A 19,946-nucleotide genomic window follows, 5' to 3' on the forward strand; every position below is an offset into this window, starting at 1 on the left:
CTGATTTTGGAGCTGCTGAGTTGGCTTAGGAGCCACCAAATTTCACCTGCTACCATGTATACTATCCTCAATACTCCCCCTCAAGCTGAGAGTGAAGAGGCAGACTGAACTCCCAGCTTGCTGAGAAGTTGTTGGTGTTGATGAGAAGGAAGCAGTTTGATGAATATGTCACCTATCTGTTGAGAAGATGGGACATAGACATGCTTAATTAGAAGCTTTTTCTCTGATGAAGTGACAATCAATGTCAACATGCTTTGTCTTTTCATGATGCACAAGATTGGGTGCAATAGCTATTGCTGCTTAATTGTCACACTTGATTGTAGTGGTGTTGAGATTCTTAATGCCTAGGTCTCTTAAAAGTTGTTTTAGCCACATGACTTCACACACAGTGAGAGCCATCGACCTGTACTCAGCTTCTGCACTGCTTTTAGCTACAACGGATTGTCTTTTTGATTTCCATGATATAGGAGAGTCACCCAAGAGTATGCAGAAACCAGATGTGGATCTCCTAGTTGATGCACAACCAGCCCAATCACTATAACAGTATGCAGGGAGATGAGTATTAGACTTGCTTGCTAAAAGGATCCCTTGATCAGTGTTGTTGGCTAGGTACCTGGGAACTCTTTTTGCTACTTGCATATGCACAGTAGTTGGCTTGTGCATGAACTGACTCAGAACATGAACAGTATAGGCAACATCTGGTCTAGTCAGAGTGAGATAAATCAGTTTTCCAACCAATATCTAGTACATTTCTGGATTGATGAGAGGGTCTCCACAATCTGCAGTGAGTTTTATATGGCTATCCATAAGAAGTTTTAGGGGTCTTCACTGCTTAATTTTATATTCTTCAAGAAGGTCCATGACATACTTTTTCTAAGATAGGAAAATTCCCTGTTGAGTTTTGTCAACCTCTATTCCAAGAAAATACCTGAGTTCTCCCATATCCTTCATGTGGAATTGAGATGACAGGAACTCTTTTGTGTCATTGATGGCTTTCATATTGTTCCTAGCTAGGACAAGATCATCAACATAGACTAGAAGGACAGTGAAGGTGTTTCCACTTTCCTTAGTGAAGAGAGAGTAATCTGACTTAGATTGGATGAAGTCAAAGGCCTTTAGAGCTTGACTCAGCTTGGCAAACCATTGCCTGGGTGCTTGCTTGAGTCCATACAGTGACTTGATTAGCCTGCATACCTTGTTTGAGGTGTTCACAGGGAATTTCTCCCCCTTACTTTGAACTACAATTTTGCTGCCTTTTTCTGTGTAGCCTGGTGGGAGTTTCATATAGACAGTTTCCTGCAAATCACCATGTAGAAATGCATTTTTAACATCCATTTGGTGAACAAAACAAGTTTTCCAGAGAGGCAATAGCAAGTAGAGATCTAACAGTGGCCATTTTTGCTACTGGGGCAAATATCTCATCATAGTCAATTCCATATTTCTGTCTATTCCCTAGAACTACAAGTCTGCACTTGTCTCTCTCAACTCTACCATCTCTGTGATATTTTGTTCTGTACAGCCATTTACACCCTATGGCCTTTTTTCCAGGTGGTAGATCAGTGATTTCCCAAGTGTGGTTTTCTTCTAGGCCATCTAGCTCTTCATTCATAACATTCACCCATCTCTAGTGTTTCACAGCTTCTCTATATTGAGTAGGGACTAGGTTTTTATAAGTTTGGCTAGAAAGCATATGAATTCAGCAGTGGCTTGGTTTTGGGCAATTGTTTGGATTTTTGTGGGTTTGATGATACAAGCATAGTTGGCTACATGGTAGTCACTATGCCTGTTGGATATTTTGTGTGGTCTAGTGGATTTTCTGGCTACAGGAGCTATGGAAGTAGGTGGTGAGGTAGGTAAAATAGGAACAGCTGTGGTATTGGTTTCAGAGTGAGGTGGTTCAGTGGCAGTTTCAATCCAATTATTGTGGTCCATAGTGGTAGGGCCCACTTCATCAGTTTTAGGTTTAAATACTTTGTAGGGGTAAATGTGTTCAAAGAACTTTAACAAAGGTTTCATTATTGGTGAGGTTCAACAATTTGTACCCCTTTTGAGTAAGAGGGTATCCTAACATCAAGCAAGGTACCCCCCTTGCCTTGAACTTGTCACTGACTCTATCTGGATTACTGGCCATAACCAAACACCCAAAAGATTTCAAATGATTGTAAACTGGAGGAGTTTTGTGTAGTACCTCATAGGGAGATTTGTTCTCCAACAGTGTGGATGGCAATCTGTTGGCGATGTATGCAGCAGCAAGAACACAGTCTCCCCAAAATTGCAGTGGTGATCCAGCTTGGAACCTTAAGGATCTTGCCATCTCCAGAAGGTTTCTATGTTTTCTTCCAGCTCTTCCATTTTGTTGTGGTCTATCCACACATGATGTTTGATGAATGATCCCCAAACTATCAAACAAAGGTCTGCAATGTTTGTCATCAAATTCTAGAGCATTATCAGACCTAATTATCTTAACAGACTTGTTGAATTGAGTTTTACACATGTTAACAAACCTCAGTATTGCTTCATATGCATCTGATTTGTGTCTGAGAAGATGGACCCAAGTGACTTTTGAGTGATCATCCACCATTGTCAAGAAATATATGTGGTTTCCTCTTGATCTTACTTTGTATGCTCCCCAAATATCAATGTGCACAAGTCCAAACAGGTCACTTGCCCTTGACTTGCTGATGTTGTATGGTAGCTTTGTGAGTTTTGCCATAGGACATGTGAGGCACACATCAGTACATTTGTCATTGAATCCTTTCAACCCTCCTATTTTGCTGATTTTCTTCAGGGGTGCATGTCCAAACCCGTGGTGCCACACAGTGGTAGGACTAAGAGGGGGTGCATCAGGTATAGTGTTAGGTAGTACAAACTGTGTGTTTGCATCAGCATACATTGCATTCCCATTTGCTTGGCTTGTTGGTTTTCTGTGAGTCAAATTTTCTTTGAGATCAGATAGTATTTGTTTCAGAGGTTTGTTGATCAGATAATACAATCCATTTTCAGACTTCCCTATTCCTTTAACTGCATCTGTGTTTATGTCTTGAATAAGACAGAAACTTGAGTAAAAGTTCACCTTGCACTCTACATCTTTTGCCAACTTCTGAACAGACAGGAGGTTGTGCTTGAATTCTGGCACATACAAAACATTCTTCAAGCACATGTCATTTGCCAACTGTACCTTTCCACAGTGAGAAATTAAAGAGGTGTGACCAACAGGTAGGTTGATCTTTTGTTCACTTTTGCTTTTCTCTGCATCTTTGATCATGTCAAATGATCCTGTCATGTGATCTGAAGCTCCAGAGTCAATGATCCATTATGTTCTTATGCTATCTGCATAGTGACAGCTCACCATACCAGCATAATTTGTGTCCATATCTTCTTCCGAATTTGAAATATTGCTTGTTTTAGAAGGAGTTGGAAGCAACTTCATTAGTTCTGCAAATTGTTGAGTGGTGAAAATGTTGTTTGTGTTAGAACTGGAGCTTGAACTTGCATGCCCTTGAGCATTAGCTGCAGTCCTTCCACCACCCCTTCCATTTTTGCCTCTATTCCATCTTCCTCCTCTTGAATTGTTCCCAAAGTCTCTATTTTTGCCTTTCTGGCCTCTAGGTTGCCAACTTGGGAATCCCACAACTGACCAACATTTTTCTTTGTTGTGACCATTCATCCCACATGATGTACAAGTCTCCTCACTACCTTTGTTGTACATGGCTAGTGGTTCAGCTTCTTCTTTTACAGGTTTCAAGATCTCTCTGAGATTCTTCTTGTTGCAATGTACTACAAGAAGTGTCAATAGAGGGTAGTGGGCTCTTCATAAGCAGTTGGCTTCTCAATGCTGCATAGGTCTCATCAACTACATTCAAGAATTGAAACAGTCTATGCTCTTCTTGATGTTGATTCAGTGTTCTTATGAAGGCATTTATCTCTTTTGTCATGGTTGTAATAGGTGAATAGTTTTGTAAGGACTCTAGTTCTTCCCACAAGCCTCTCATATATGTGTAATAATCTGTAATGGGTTTACCATGCTGCTTAGAGTCATAATTTGCTTGTTTAGTCTGTATTTTCTGGAACCATTTGTTACTGAGTATCTCTGGTCAAGTTGAGTCCATATTTGAGCAGCATGTGTTACAAACATAATAGACTTTTTGATGGATTCATTCACATTGCCAATAATCCATGATATGGCCATACTGTTACATGTATCCCAATGTTCCTGTTTGACTGCATCACTAGGATCCCTTTTAACTACACCAGTTAAAAATCCTAACTTTCTTTTAGCAGCAAGGGTGATTTCCAAAGATCTTTTCCATGACCTATAGTTAGAAACACCTTGAAGCTTTTCTACTGTAACTGAGTTGCTACCATCAGAAGGATGAAGGTACAGAGGACTGGTGGTTTCTATAGTAGTCATATTTTGATTATTTCTAGACCTAGATCTAGGCATATAACAGTAATCTTAAACTATTTAGATATGAAAAATTGAAGCTTTAAGCATGGAGAAATTTTAGAATACTATCTGAGTAACATAAATGAAAGAAAATCATGGAAACAGAAATGTTGTGAGCTCAAACCTGATGCTCTGATACCATGAAGACAAAGCTAGCATTTGCAGTTTGCTAATATTGAAAGAGTTTGCTCCAAGATTTCCTTTCATTCATTGCATCACATGGCTCAAATGAGAATTACAGCAGCATATATATGATAACCCTAGGTATTCTTCCACCAATAGAAACTAGGACACCTATCACTATTCTAGAATCAACCTAGAATGAAACAAAGTCACTGCTAAGCTAATAAACAGATGACAGCAAGGCAAAGTAAAACGGCTACATAGTACATAATCACATGTTCTGATTTAGGAGCTGCCGAGTTGGCTTAGGAGCACACCAAATTTCACCTGCTACCATGTATACTATCCTCAATAGAGTTATGTATTGAACTGCTTCAATTGAATTTTATTTTTAGGGAAGTGAACTGTATAGGTCGATGCAAGTTTTGTCTTAGGGTTATTAATTTATTATGATGAATGTTTTAAAGATGGTTATCAGAATTCTGATTTCAAATTAAGGCATATCTTAGACACGCAAGAGCATTTGAGAAACGCAAAATTTGTACTATGTAATCCGTATTCTTTGCTGCTCAAAGTAGGGATTGCAAGAGATTATTGATCTAATTAAGAAGTATTATAAATATCATATTGCATATTGTATTTGTTGAATTTTGTGTGCTAATTTTGGTGGACTTTCTTCCAATCACTTTAGCGTTGTCTTCCTGATTTCTCGGCTCAGTTGTCTGTTTCGGAGCAACTAATGATACAAGAATACTAATCTATTTCTCCTATATTATTCATTACACTTTCTTTTTTCACGTGTCCTACGTTACTGCTTACACTTCCAAATTATGAATATTTTAATAACTCTCATTACTTATAAAAGTTTGGTCCTCACATCTTTTCTCGTTCAATTAAAAAAATATTTTAATAACTCTTACCATATCTAATTTTTAAATAAAATAACAAATGATAACCAAACCACTATTAATCACCTAAATTTTTGCGCAATGGTAAATGTAACGATTAAGGGGGATGGAGGGAGTACAATTTGTTTAGCAAAATGATCCTTTTAATTGTTTGTTGTTCAAAGTAAAAAATAAAAGAGAATTTTGCATAACATGGGCTTAAAACTAGTTTAGTTAAATTAATGAGCAATTGAAAATACATTTGTTGAGTTATTTTTTCTTTTGGCTTTAGAGCACTCCCATCAATGGGGAGAAATTTTGCTCACGAGCAAAAAAGGGTGAGGAAAAAAAAAATAACAGACCACATCAATGGGGAGACGTCAAACTGCTCACGGGGAAAACAAAAATTACACGCGAGGCATGGTGAATTGCTGTTTTGCTCGCCGAAATTAATGAGGCCCACACTGACAATGTTCACTTGGAAATTGCTGAAAGCACGTGAAACAAGGAGCAAAAATCAAGTTTCCAATGGACAAATTTCACAAAAGTCCAAAACTGAAACAAACATCAACTGCATGGCAGCGGGTGGTCCACTCCACGCTTGCCATGTGTCACTTAGTTGATTAAAAATTCATTTGTTTATATAAACGGCTACATTTTTGTTTATGGCTAATTTTGCCGTAAATAATTAATAATAATAAAAAAAAATGATACCAACGGTCATAAAATTTCAAGATCTATAAATAGAGACCAAATTTGCTATATTTTGACACACTTTCAAAAATCATTTTTCTCTCTCTAAAATCATCAAAATCATTTTTCATACTAAGTATTACTATAATTTGTGTTATTTTTTGGAATTTACTGAACATTCCAATAGCATATATTTTCGAAAATTTTATTTCCGGTTGTTATTTATTAATTTTATTATTATTATTATTATTATTATTATTATTATTATTATTATTATTATTATTATTATTATTATTGTCATTATTATTATTGTTACTGTCATTATTATTATTGTTACTGTCATTATTATTATTAGTGTGCTTGCGTATTTTTTAAATATAAAATGGACCCTAATTACTATTCTCAAAATTTTAAAAACAATTTTGATGATTTTGATCTCAACTCTGACAACAATCAGCATCCCGGCTATGATTCTTATTCGCAGGGTAATTCTTCCTCTCAAAATTTCCAACAATCTTTTTATGCTAACACTATTGTTGACCGTGCAGCTATAGAGGAACGTGTTATGAAGACACAAGAACCGATCATGACACATCCATTGCCCGTCAACCCAAATCAACCAATTAAGGTTGCATCTCAGTCTCGAAGTTGGTCGATTCAGGAGGATGAAGCTCTGGTTGATTCCTACATTAAAGTTTGCTACGATCAGATTATTGGCACCAACATAAGAAAAGCTGATATTTGGAGGCAAGCTGCTGCGCGCTATAGCCAAATTCAAGTAGGTAGACCGTACGAACTTCCTGTAAGAAATGCAAAATGTTTAGAGAGTCGTTGGGGAAGGATGTCTCCAGACATCATGTTGTGGGCTGCTAGTTTTGAAAAGGCTGGTAGGTTATTTGCAAGTGGGAATAATGATGCGGACCAAGTTGCTACCGCTCACCAGTTATTCCGCACAGAAAACAAAAAGAACTTCACATTGATGCATGCTTGGAAGATGCTTACTAAAGAAAACCCAAAGTGGAGGGTGATGATGAGGTGGGGTATGTCAAAGACAGAGAGAGAAACATACGATGCCAGTCTACCAATTTCTACCGAAGAGAGTGATGGAAGTGGCAAGAGAACTAGAGTTGATGATGATGGTGACACCGTCTTGCCAAGTGGTGGGAGCTTCGTATCTGGAGGTATATCTCGACCAGATGGTATAAAGAAAGCTAAGGCCAGAAGAAAAGGAAAAGGGGCAGAATCATCAGAGGCAGTTTCGTCTTTTGGAAGTCGTTTACAAGCTAACACTGAAGTGAGGAATAATGAGCACGAACTTAATTTAAAGAGATTCGAGCGAGAAGCAGAAAAGACTATAATGCGGAGGCGACAACTTGACATAGAGGAACAGAGAATTCTTTTGGATAAGCAAAAAATGAAACATGATTTCTTGCAAACATTGGTGTCTAAGGCTTGTCTAACTCCTGATGAGGAAAAAGTTAAGGCAAGATTGATGTTGGAGTTTTATAGTGGTGATAACTAGCAAGGTGTTTAATGTTTAGTTTATTTCATGTGTTTAAATTTTATGTCACAATCTAGTTTTAATAAGTTTTCAATAAGCTTGTATTAATTCGTGTTGTGCCTTTAAACTTGTATTAGTTCGTGTTATGTCTTTAACTTTGTATTGTTTTGTGTTATGTAATATATTACATTATTTTTTATTGCCAAGTAGTATTTTACACATTGTTGTTATTATATTATAAGAAAGTACAATATAATCTTATCAAGAAATCCATAAAATCTTATCAACCAATAGAAAATCTAAGAAAATCTAAGAACATCCAGTAACATCTTGTCAAGAAAATCTTATCAACAAAATCTAAGAACATCCAATAACATCTTATCGAAAATCTAAGAAATCCAAAAAAATCTTATCGAAAATCTAAGAAAATCCAAAAATCTTATCGAAAATCTAAGAAAATCCAAAAATCTTATCGAAAATCTAAGAAAATCCAAAAATCCATCTATTCTTATCCACATTACTCTTTAAATACACACACATTATCAAACTCATTTCTCACACTCACTTCTCATTATCACACTCTACTATCACACTCTACTATATCTCAAAAAAATGTTATTTGAATACAGTTCAAGCTCAGAATCTGCTGATGAGAATCCATACGGAGAAGTTGATCGAATGGTTGGCGAATTTGTCACTCATCACTTACCAAACACATTCTTTCCACGAGGTCCTAGACTTCGAAATGTGAATGATACCATTCCGATTCCAGCAGATAGAAACCGTGAAGAAGGGCATAACCGCTTGTTTAATGATTACTTTGCGGAAAATCCAGTATATTCAGACAAACAGTTTCGTCGAAGGTTTCGAATGAGAAGACCTTTGTTTTGCCGTATCATGAACAAAGTGGTTGAAAATGATGTTTTCTTGCAACAGAGAAGAAATGCTGCTGGAAAATTAGGGTTATCAGGATTGCAAAAATGCACTGCAGCTATCAGAATGTTAGCATATGGTTTGGCTCCGGATGCAATTGATGAATATCTGCGAATGGGTGAAACAACTTCAAAAAAATCATTATTACATTTCACTCAAGGGGTAATCAAGCATTTTGAAGAGGATTACCTAAGAAGTCCTACAGATGAAGACTTAAGGAGAATCCTTTATCAAAATGAAATGCGCGGATTTCCAGGCATGATCGGTAGTATTGATTGTATGCACTGGGAATGGAAGAACTGTCCTACCGCATGGAGAGGTCAATACCAAGGACGCAGCGGGAAAGCGTCCCTAATTCTTGAAGCTGTTGCAGATCAAGATCTATGGATTTGGCATTCATTTTTTGGTATTCCTGGTTCATCTAATGACCTTAATGTTCTGCACCGTTCTCCTGTTTTTGATGATGTTTTGACAGGTAAGGCACCTCCTATCACTTTTCAGGTGAATGGACATGAATACAACATGGGGTACTACCTCACAGATGGTATTTATCCAAATTGGGCTACGTTCATTCAAGGATTTTCTCGTCCCCAACTTGAAACGGAAAGGTTGTTTGCTAACAGACAAGCGCATGTTCGTAAGGATGTTGAACGTGCATTCGGAGTTTTGCAAGCAAGATTCGCCATTGTACGACAACCATCTCTGGATTACGATGAAGATATATTAGGCGATATAATGAAGGCTTGTATCATCTTACACAACATGATAGTTGAGGATGAACGAGATATGTATGTCCGAGCTGATGTGTTACGAAGGTACTATGAAGAAGATCTTTCGAGCTTAACCGCAACAGTGAATAATGGTGAACCCTTTGAGTTCCAGACTGGACAACCCTACTCCATTAACGCATTATTGGGGAGAATAACAGCTTTGCGTAGCAGTCAAATTCATCACTCTTTGAAAGAGGATTTAATTGAGCATAACTGGCAAAAGTATGGAGGCAATAATCATTAAACTCATGCCTCGAAGAAGAGTTGTTATTTTAGTGGTTGCGTTTGATTTATCGTAATTTTTTTTAATCATATTTTGGCTTTATAATGTTTTAGTTTATGACATAGTATGTTTAGTCCATCTATTATGTATTTATTCAATTGTGTCCCTTTATTTTATTTAAATTTATGAAATATTTTCAATAAAATTTATAGTATTAAAAATAGATATAAAAATAACGTAAATAAAATGATTAACGTAAATTAAATAATTTATCTTAACTAATTGTTAAAATTCATTTAAGTTATTAATATAATTGAATAAATACAAAAAGGATGGAGTATGTGGGAAATAGAAAGTGTGGTGGAGTTTAGTGAATAGTAAAAGTAAAAGTGGTGAGGAGTTTTTTATTTTGCTCATTGGTGAGATGAGTTTGTTGTAACAAAATTTGTATGTGAGGAAAGTGATGTGGAGGAGTAAGAAAGTGGTAGAGAGATAGTGGTGAGGAGTTTTTTTTTCCCATTGATGGGAGTGGTCTTAGGTATCCGTTGCCATGTTATGCTTTTTATTTTTTTGTAGATAGCTTCAAGTGGGTCGATAGAATCAACATTGTCAATCAATTTGCATCACTTCTTCAGTTCTTGCATGGTTTTGATCCCAGTTATGTTGTCGGCAATATAGCAGCTCGTCATATATTGCTTGATGAGGTTATTATAACTATTTTGGTGAATTCTTTCATTATCTTTTTAAGCTTTCATGATGAGATTTTACTATTTTTTGAATTTTACAGGATATGCACGTGTTTTTGGTTGACTTTGGGATGATGACGGGCGGAATTTTGGGTGACAAAAAAGCTAAAAAGAATGTGCGTTGTTGTGGATCAATTGGATACATGGATTCTCCTTCTCTTTTTGTTGGTATGTTTAATTATTAATATTTCTACTTCTATTATTATTTCTTTTCCGGATGTGCCTACTTTTTGTGTTAATTTTGCAAATTTTGTGTGGTATGTATAGGATACATCTTTAAAATGTCATAGTTTGTACATGTATGTATTCGGAAATTTCTTGAAGTTGTTTTACCTTTTTGTTATTTGGCAAATAAATTTATTTATTTTAGGTGGATTAATTAACATTATTCGTAGTAATAATTAGTATATGAAGAAACTCAAGAAAATCAAGAATCTTAGAGAGAGATAATCGAAGAGAAATTTTTTATTAACTGAGATTCTTAGCTTGGAGGAAAAGCAAACATTGCTTATATACAAAGCTAGTAAGTAACACTAACTGACTTGTAACAAACTTCTAACTAACTTGCTGGAAATATGAAAATAAAATAAATATAAAGTGCATATATCCTATACTCCCCCTTCAAGCTGGACTTTGGAAACAAGTCCAAGCTTGGCAGATAAAAATTGATGCCTAGAAGAAGTGAGTGGTTTAGTCAATAAGTCTGCAAGTTGGAGTGAGCAGTTTCAATGAAACCATCCTCTACCTACTCACGAACGTAGTGCATATCCCTCTTCAAGTGTTTGGTCTTGTCATGGAACATAGGATTCTTTGCAAGATGTTCTGCAGAAGTGTTGTCACAAAATAACTTAATAGGCAATGAAATATGAACCTGTAGGTCTTCAAGCAAACCTTCAATCCAAACAAGTTCACTGGCAGTTGCAGACATGCTTCTGTACTCTGCCTCAGCTGATGATTTACTCACACTTCGTTGCTTTTTAGTTTTCCAAGAAACCAGATTGTTTCCAAGAAACACAACATATGCACTTAAAGATCTGCTACTGTACTGACAAGCACTCCAGTCAGCATCACTGTATGCACTTCAACTCTGTATCAGAAGTAGCTGAGTACCATAAACCATTATCCAATGTACCCTTCAAATACTTTAAGACATGAAGAGCAGCTTTGAGATGAGGAACTCTTGGAGAATGGACAAATTGACTTAGATGCTGAACAAAGTAAGACAAGTCAGGTCTTGTGATTCCTAGGTAAAGTAATCTTCCCACAAGCCTTCTATAGACATCAGGATCATCAAGTAAATCTCCATCATCAGTTGATAGTTTTAGACCACAAGAAAGAGGAGCAGGTGCAGTGGTGCATTCTACCATACCAGCATCAGTTAAGATGTCTTGAATATACTTTCTTTGAGAAAGAAAAATACCTTGGTCATTCCTGTGTACCTCTATACCAAGGAAATAAGCAAGAAAACCCAGATCCTTGATTGTAAAAGCTTTGTCTAAGGCAACTTTTACTTCCTCAATTTGAATCTTTGAGGTTCCAGTAATCAGGATATCATCCACATAGACCAAGATTATCAGAAATTCTTCATTGTGAGTCCTTGTGAACAGAGAATAATCTTGCTTAGACTGCTGAAAATTAAGACTCCTCAAAAATTTGTTTAACTCTTTGTTCCATTGCCTGGAAGCTTGTCTCAAACCATATATGGATCTCTTGAGTTTACAAACTTGTCCAGGCTGAGCTTTAAGGTATCTTGGAGGTGGCTTCATGTAAACCTCCTCATCAATATAACCATGCAGAAATGCATTGTTAACATCTAACTGACACAGTTGCCATCCTCTCACAGCAGCAAGAGCAATGACAATTCTCACAGTAGCTAGTTTAGCAACAGGAGAAAAAGTCTGAGTGAAATCTTTACCCTCCACTTGCTGATAACCAATAGCAACTAGTCTAGCCTTATGTTTGTCTATAGTGTAATCAGGATTCAGTTTAGTCCTGTAAACCCATTTAGAACCAATTGCTTTCTTGTCCTTGGGTAACTGAGTGAGTTCCCAAGTATCATTACTTTCTAAAGCTTGAATTTCTTTGTCCATAGCAGTCAACCAGTTAGCATCATGTTTAGCTTGGTTGTAATGCTTAGGATCATTGAGAGATGGAAAACAGAAAAGGCCAAAGGTTCCCAAGTGTCAAAGCAATTAAATGCCATATCACTTATCCAATAATCATCACAATCAATATCAGGAGAACAATCACTTACAGTGAAAGAAAGATATTCAGTAGAAGAAGAAGTATTGACATGCCTGTGAGGAATATATCCTCCAACAAAGTCTTTAAGACAGTTGAGGGCTTAATTGTTCTAGAACTCTGTCTGATAACAGGAGTTGGAACAATAGACTGATTAATATCAGGAGATGAAACAAACTGAGTAATTGGTTCAGTATGGTGAGTGGAAATAGAATGATGAGAGGAAGAAGAACTTGGTGAAATATGTAAGGAATTTTGGGAGAAATTGGGTGGAGAAGTGTTTAATATCAAAAAGGGGTGAATTAGAAAAGAGATTATCAGAAGAAGTCTGCACTCCAGCAGAAAGATCAGCAGGGTGATTCACATGGGGATTGACAAAGTCAGTACAATTTTGTACTGTTTGGACAGGTGTAAGAATTTCAGGAGCAGGTGAAACCTGAGACTTATATGGAAATACATCTTCAAAAAATATAACATCTCTGGAAACAAACAAAGTATGTGTATCCAGATCATAAAGCTTAAAAGCCTTGTAACCAGCAGGGTAGCCTAGAAACACACACTTCCTAGTTCTGGAATCAAACTTATCCTTCTTAACCTGAGTGTTATGAGCAAAGCATAAAGATCAAAGACCCTTAGTGTATCATAGACAGGAACACTCTTAAACATAACCTCAAATGGAGTTTTCCATTCTAACACCTTTGCTGGAATTTTGTTTATTAAATGAGTAGATGTAAGAATACACTCTCCCCAAAACTTCTTTGGCAATCCAGCATGAAACCTTAAAGCTCTGGCAATTTCAAGAAGACTTCTGTGTTTCCTCTCAACCCTACCATTCTGTTGAGGAACATAAGGAACACTCTTTTCATGCATGATGCCCTTTCTTGCAAATAGAGCTCTACATGATTCTTTTACTATTTCAGTGCCATTGTTAGATCTAATTCTTTTTATTTTCTTGTTAAATTGTGTATCAACCATGGAAATAAACTCTGCCACCACTTTTTCTACTTGCATTTTGTTGTGTAGCAAAAAAGTCCATCTAACTCTACTGTGATCATCTAACACAGTCAAGAAATAAGCTGCACCATCCAAACTTCTTACCCTATATGATCCCCATAAATCCAGATGAATCAGTTCAAAACACTCAGATGCTCTATTTTCACTCTTCTTAAATTGAAATCTATGATGTTTTGAACTATAACAAACATCACAATTATATTCAGTAATTCCTTTACAATATGTTACATTGACATATTTCATCTTTGACAAAGAAGGATGTCCCAATCTAGAATGTAAAAGATCCAACTTATTCCTGTTATCATCCTTAGACTGAAACAAACTAGTGGCAATCTTATTTGGAAAAACACTTGTATTTACATTAGCAACAGCATTCTGTACTACATTAGCTGTTGTATTATTACTGCAATCAATACCTTTGGGGTTTGTGTGTGTGGCAAAATAGTAGAGGCCTTGTGTCCTTTTTCCAGCAATAGCACCAAGCAAGACTGAACTAGAAGGGTCCTGGAAAGAATACCCATCACCAGTGAATACAACATGAACACCAGTTTGTTCAATCAACCTACCAACAGACATCAAATTGTGTTTGAACCCTTTGACTAACAACACATTCGACAGCTAGCTTCAGCTTATCACTAAGAACAACATCACCTATAGTGTCAACATTCAGTTGGGTTCCATCAGGCAAACCAACTCTAATTATCTTTTGAAGTGACCTCTTGTTTATCAAAATATTCTCATCATATGTCATATGATCACAAGCTCCAGAATCCACAATCCATAAGCATTCATTCAGCAAAGTATTCACAGTGCAGTTAAAAGAATGAGAAATGATACATGCATAGTTTGCATAAGAACTAGAATTTCCAGCATCACCATTCTATATTTGCTTGCCCTTCGTTGCTTTCATAACCTCTTGGCAAATAGCATTAATCATTTCATTACTCACAGTTTCAGCAGAACCATGCAATTGTTCATCATGTGGATTATCTCCAATATCAGAAGCAGAATTCACATTAGCAACAAGTCTGCTCCCATTGGATTGATATTGTGATCCTTTGGATGCCTTAATTGTGTTGTACCAATCAGGATACCCTATGAGCTTGAAACATTGATCCACAGTGTGCCCTTTCCCTTTGCAATGTGTACAGACTTTGTACATCTTTTCTTTCTTCATTTCTTTCCAGTCTTTCCTTCCACCAGCAATCTTCTGAGATTGATCACCTTTGTATGATTGAGCAGCCATAGCACTGCTATTCATAACACTGACCTCAACTGCTGCACCACTAACTTCTTTCTGCTTCTCTATTTGCTGAGTGATAGAAAAAACTCTGTTTATACTTGGCAAAGGATCCATAGACATCACATTTGTCACAATTCCTTCAAATCCTCCATTTAACCCTAGCAAAAACTTCATCATTTTGTCTTCTTCCTCAAACTCAGCCATCTTTTTCAGAATTTGGCAACTACAGTTGTTCAATGCACCACAAGTGCATGTAGGAAAGGCTCTCAAACACTGCATTTAATCCCACAACTTTTTCAGCTTACCATAATAGGTAACAATTGTCATATTCTCCTGCTGTAAACTATCAATTTCCTTCTAGCTTCAATTGATAAATCAATGGTCCATTGGACTGTCCAAACCTTTCATTTAATTCTTTCCACAATTCTCCAGCATTATCAATGTAACCAAAGTCATCAGCTAGGTCATTGATCATAGAACACAAAATCCAACTAACTACCAGAATCAGCACATTTCCATTTAGGATAATCTTTGTGATTCACAACAGGCTTCATCATTCCTCCATTCACAAATCCTTCTTTGTTTTTAGCTACTAAAGCTCTCATAACATTTCTCTTCCATCGCATGAAATTCAAACCATTGAAAACAGCAGATACTAAAGAAGAAGTTGGACTATCTGAGTTGGCTATGAAATAAGGATCAAGGTTACCTCCATTTTCACCATTGTTCTGGTAAGAATCTTGATGATTTTCAGAATTATCAGTTGTCATTGTATTATATTCAACGATCAATCAAACACAATCAAAAATCACAGAATCGAAATCGAAGAATTGAGCAAGAATCTTCGCAGTCGCAAGAAGTTTCGCAGCAATCCAAGCAATCCACACAGTTTTGATTCACCAATTCAGTGTAAATCGAAAAAGCTAAACCTCGAAAATGAGATTAAGCTCTGATACCATGAAGAAAATCAAGAATCTTAGAGAGAGATAATCGAAGAGAAGAATTTTATTAACCGAGTTTCTTAGCTTGGAGGAAAAGCAAACATTGCTTATATACAAAGCTAGCAACTAACACTTACTGACTTGTAACAAACTTCTAACTAACTTGCTGGAATTATGAAAATAAAATAAATATAAAGTGCATATATCCTATAGTATACAAATTGCAGCAAGGAGTAGCGCCATTAATGGTTTTAAGGCTACATAAACAGATGATGAGGAATACACCCTCTATAAATATCTTCTTATCGTATATGCTAGGGGTGTCGTATTGGTTTGTCTGGCTCATATCAATATCCGCGCACCAGTTTAAGCCTGTTAGCAAGACGCGATTTAAAGGGTAGTCATAACGACTTGCGTTAAAATAGCTTCTACGATCCATTTTGCATCTGGACAAGAATGGAAATGCACCGTAGATTCTCTTGAGCCCATATTCATTCCTTCCTTGATTGCGTTACCTTCTGGTAAACCACCTTGATTCTTGAACTTTATGATCTTTTCATAGACCGGCTGAAACATGTGTATCTGTAGTTAGCACATCAAATGTAGTCAAGATAATATTTTACATGGGTTTTTGCTTCTTTTTTTTAAAACTTTTTATTCATATGATTTTATGGTGATGTTTTGATTCATACATGACAGGTATATGGAGTCAAAAGATGGACATATATGCTTTTGGTGTGTTGTTAGTCGAGTTGATGTCCAAAAAGAATGTCTTAGAGGACAAAGAACGGTTGGCTATTTCATTTCGAGATGACCGATGGAGATATGAGAAGGAGACAAATCTTGCAACCTCGATTGTGGATGAGGCACTGAAGACTAATCCCGGCTACAATGACGTTGATGCTCATGACATTCTCATGATGGCAATTCACTGCGTTACGCAGTACCTACCTGAGCGTTGGAGCGTCCATGATATAATTCGGCAAGTGGATTGCCTTCGGTTTTACAACTCTATTTATTGACATGTAATGTATTTCGTGTTTTTGTTGTACAAAATTGTAGTATTCTGTAATTAATAGTGTCTTGCAACTATCTATGATGACATTTATGCCTTTAAACTAATAGTAGCAGTTCTAGTTATTTTAAACGTTATCGACTATTATTAAACTTAACCTTTGTGAAATTAGTTATAGATGAAAATCGACCTCATTGCTGAACCTTGTTCATTTTCTCCCTTAATCTTTGTGAACTCCCTAGATAATGCGACTCCATGATCACAATAACAACTACTTCCTCCGTTGCAAAAAGATCTTTACAGTTACTATTTGCACGAACTCCAATGCAATATTTAACTACTAATATATCCAATTTCGTATGTGAAAAAATTATAAAAATTTTATATTCTGAAAATACATACCGAGACCAATCTGACAAGGTCTTACATGTAATATTTTGATGTATATAATAGTGAGAATTTACGGTAAAAGTTTTTATACTTTGGACACATTTTTCAAAGCGTAAAGAACTTTCAGAAACGGAGGTAGTACTTCGTATAAGAAAACAAGAAAAAGATTTGGCTTTTGAGAGTTGAGACAAAGCAAACCCTTCAAACAAGCCCTAATTTTGTCACCTACTATAAATTAGATTTTGTTTAGAGCTATAAGGTCCATATCAAAAGAATACTTAAAGCACTTTATGCAATTTCAACATAAATTAATCATCAACGTATAAATTATTCTAGGGTACGTGGATATGTTGGAATGTCGATTAAATAGTGATAATTAACAACGAAAATGATAAAGGTCGCAAATTGCGACTTTTAAGTCGTGTCACAATGATAACATGACATGCTTATGTCATGATTTAAATTAGAATCTAAAATATTTAACTTATATATCCTATTATACATGTTTAAAATAAAGGTAGGAAAATCTTAATATTCTAATTTGTTTCTTTCTGTACATCGATTACCTTATTTACATGTTTTCATAGTAAAAGTTTTGCATTGATAGTAAAAATATTATGATGACGGATAGTCTGCGTGGCGCCTATATGTAAAACTCCGACACGTGAGATTGCAACAAATAAATGTTGCTGTAACTTGCGACCTTTATCATCACCCACTTAACAATGCCCGAAAAGATAGATATGTGTATTTCACCATAATTTTAATCCTTTGAACAAAAAGTTTCTTAGAACGTGAGCTTTCTTGCCCGCCCAAGAACAAATAAAAAAAAGGATTACTCCGTACAGTAAGTTTTTTTTCACACAAATCTCTCAGTACGTGCCTTAGCTTCTTATACTAATGAAATATTAATGAAATGCTAGCTCCCTCCAATAAAACAAAACTCAGGATAACCTTATATATGTCCTTATCACTCATAAAACGTAAAAGTCTTCCTATTCGCCTAACTAAGCTTAATGCCGTGGATATTTTTTTTTTTTTTTTTTTTTTGGTGCGAATGAGCCACAAAGGCGGGAATGAGAATCGATCCCAGGATCACCTGGAACCGGGATGAAAGCTCTAACCAACTGAGCTATCCTATAAATACATTCAACAAGCATTTACAATGTAAGATCATATCCCACTTTTTGTTAACTCAAATATTGCAGTAATGTTCACCCAAACCCTCAAATCTCCTGATCTTGACACTTCTAAATTTTTAAGTTTGGTCCATCACTAATCTGAGATCTCGTTTTCATAATGTTAAACTAAAATGAACTGAAATAAACTAAAATGAACTTATTCATAATGTTAAACTAAAATAAACTGAAATAAACAAAACTTATGCATATTGTAAACTAGTTTAGGGATCGTATAACACACAGTTACTACTAAAATAATTTATTATTTCACTAGTAGCTAAATAAAAGACTTGTGCTATTAGGAAAACGTGAAAATAAAAATGTTATATGAAAAAGTGTAAATTCAAAGTTGTGTAAAAAATATTCAAATGAACTAAATTTGCATATTACAATACAAAGTAAAGGTTTATAGGTGTGCACTTGTACAGTTGTACGTAGATTGATCTAACAAAGTTAACCAAACTCGAATGACTGACGCAAAACTAATTTTCGAAAAGACCCGACCATAACTGAGTTAGTAAAAAATGTAGCGTAGTTTGAATTGAGTACACTTAATTTTGATGAATGAACTTCTAATGTTAGTATACTTACCCCGTATTATTATTTTAATTAACATTCGTATTTACCATGTATTATATTGTTAACTGTAAACTAACATTAGAAGTCCATTCATCTATATTATTAAAATTTGTTATCAGATTAAAAAGTTATAATAATACATAAATAAAATCATTATCATAAAGCAAAAAATAATATTTATTTAACTTTCCTCCAATAATATATCATGTAGTAACATTTATTATAATTGAATTATATTTCTCATTTTTATCTTAGTTTCCTAAAAAGTTAATGTAATTTTTTTAAAGTAAAAAATTATTTTGGCAGTGACACGTGTCGTTCCTGGTGCATGTTTTAGTACAAAGTAAGAAGTATTTAGTCTCATCGATCCATGCGCAATTTCCAACCTTGCTACCGGTATTTAGGTTCTGTGCATGCACGAATATTCAAAAATTATTATTTGACCATTTTTTATAAGATATTTATTCCTTAAAGTTAATTTGTAATTAATAAATCTAGACGTACTCATTTAAACATCTAATGTATTTTATATGTTTAATATGATAATTTGACCAAAATATCCTATATGTTTAATGTGATGATTTGACCAAAATATTCAATACGCTTAATATGTTAATTTGACTAAAATGTTGATTAAATATATTTTCTATTAATTATATGAATATTTGACTAAAATTTTACCAAAATCGTCTAATACTGATATATTCTATAACCCTATAATTTTTTTCCATACATAAACAATTTATACAAAAGAAGAAAAAAATAAAATAAAAAAATTGATATGTTATTTTAGGAAAGGGGTTTTTGGCGGAAATTTTTTACAAACTTTTAGGAAAGATGGCCTAACTGTTAGACCACTTTTATGCACTGTAAGTCTGTAACCAATTAGTTATGCACTTTAACTAATTATTTAATCACGGAAACCAATTAGTTAAGTCTGAAATTCAACTAGTTAAGCAACGAAACCAATTATGCAACCGAACCAATTAGTTAAGCACTGAACTAATTAATTAAACAAT

At 35.3% G+C, this 19,946-nt stretch overlaps 2 protein-coding genes across 2 annotated transcripts; both read left to right on the plus strand.

Moving 5' to 3' along the window:
* The first annotated feature begins 6,532 nt into the window (after nt 1–6,532).
* Nucleotides 6,533–7,672, plus strand: LOC130471344 (glutathione S-transferase T3-like). Its single transcript, XM_056841406.1, has one exon. The coding sequence runs from the start codon at nt 6,533–6,535 to the stop codon at nt 7,670–7,672; it is 1,140 nt and encodes a 379-aa protein (XP_056697384.1).
* A 591-nt stretch (nt 7,673–8,263) lies between these two features.
* LOC110793569 (protein ALP1-like) lies at nt 8,264–10,613 on the plus strand. The gene is made up of 4 exons (XM_021998456.2): nt 8,264–9,584; nt 10,154–10,281; nt 10,365–10,491; nt 10,591–10,613. The coding sequence occupies exons 1-4, from the start codon at nt 8,264–8,266 to the stop codon at nt 10,611–10,613; spliced, it is 1,599 nt and encodes a 532-aa protein (XP_021854148.2).
* Nucleotides 10,614–19,946: the final 9,333 nt, after the last annotated feature.

This window comes from Spinacia oleracea, chromosome 4 (genome assembly GCF_020520425.1).
Source record: "Spinacia oleracea cultivar Varoflay chromosome 4, BTI_SOV_V1, whole genome shotgun sequence".
NCBI lineage: Eukaryota > Viridiplantae > Streptophyta > Magnoliopsida > Caryophyllales > Amaranthaceae > Spinacia > Spinacia oleracea.

Bases quoted from the DNA above. Each gene is read 5' to 3' on its own strand.
- LOC110793569 (XM_021998456.2), top strand. From the start codon at position 8,264: ATGTTATTTGAATACAGTTCAAGCTCAGAATCTGCTGATGAGAATCCA. The intron at 9,585-10,153 runs GCAATAATCATT...ATTTTTTTGTAG, and splicing joins TAACTGGCAAAAGTATGGAG to ATAGCTTCAAGTGGGTCGAT. The intron at 10,492-10,590 runs GTATGTTTAATT...TGGTATGTATAG, and splicing joins TTCTCCTTCTCTTTTTGTTG to GATACATCTTTAAAATGTCA.
- LOC130471344 (XM_056841406.1), top strand. From the start codon at position 6,533: ATGGACCCTAATTACTATTCTCAAAATTTTAAAAACAATTTTGATGAT.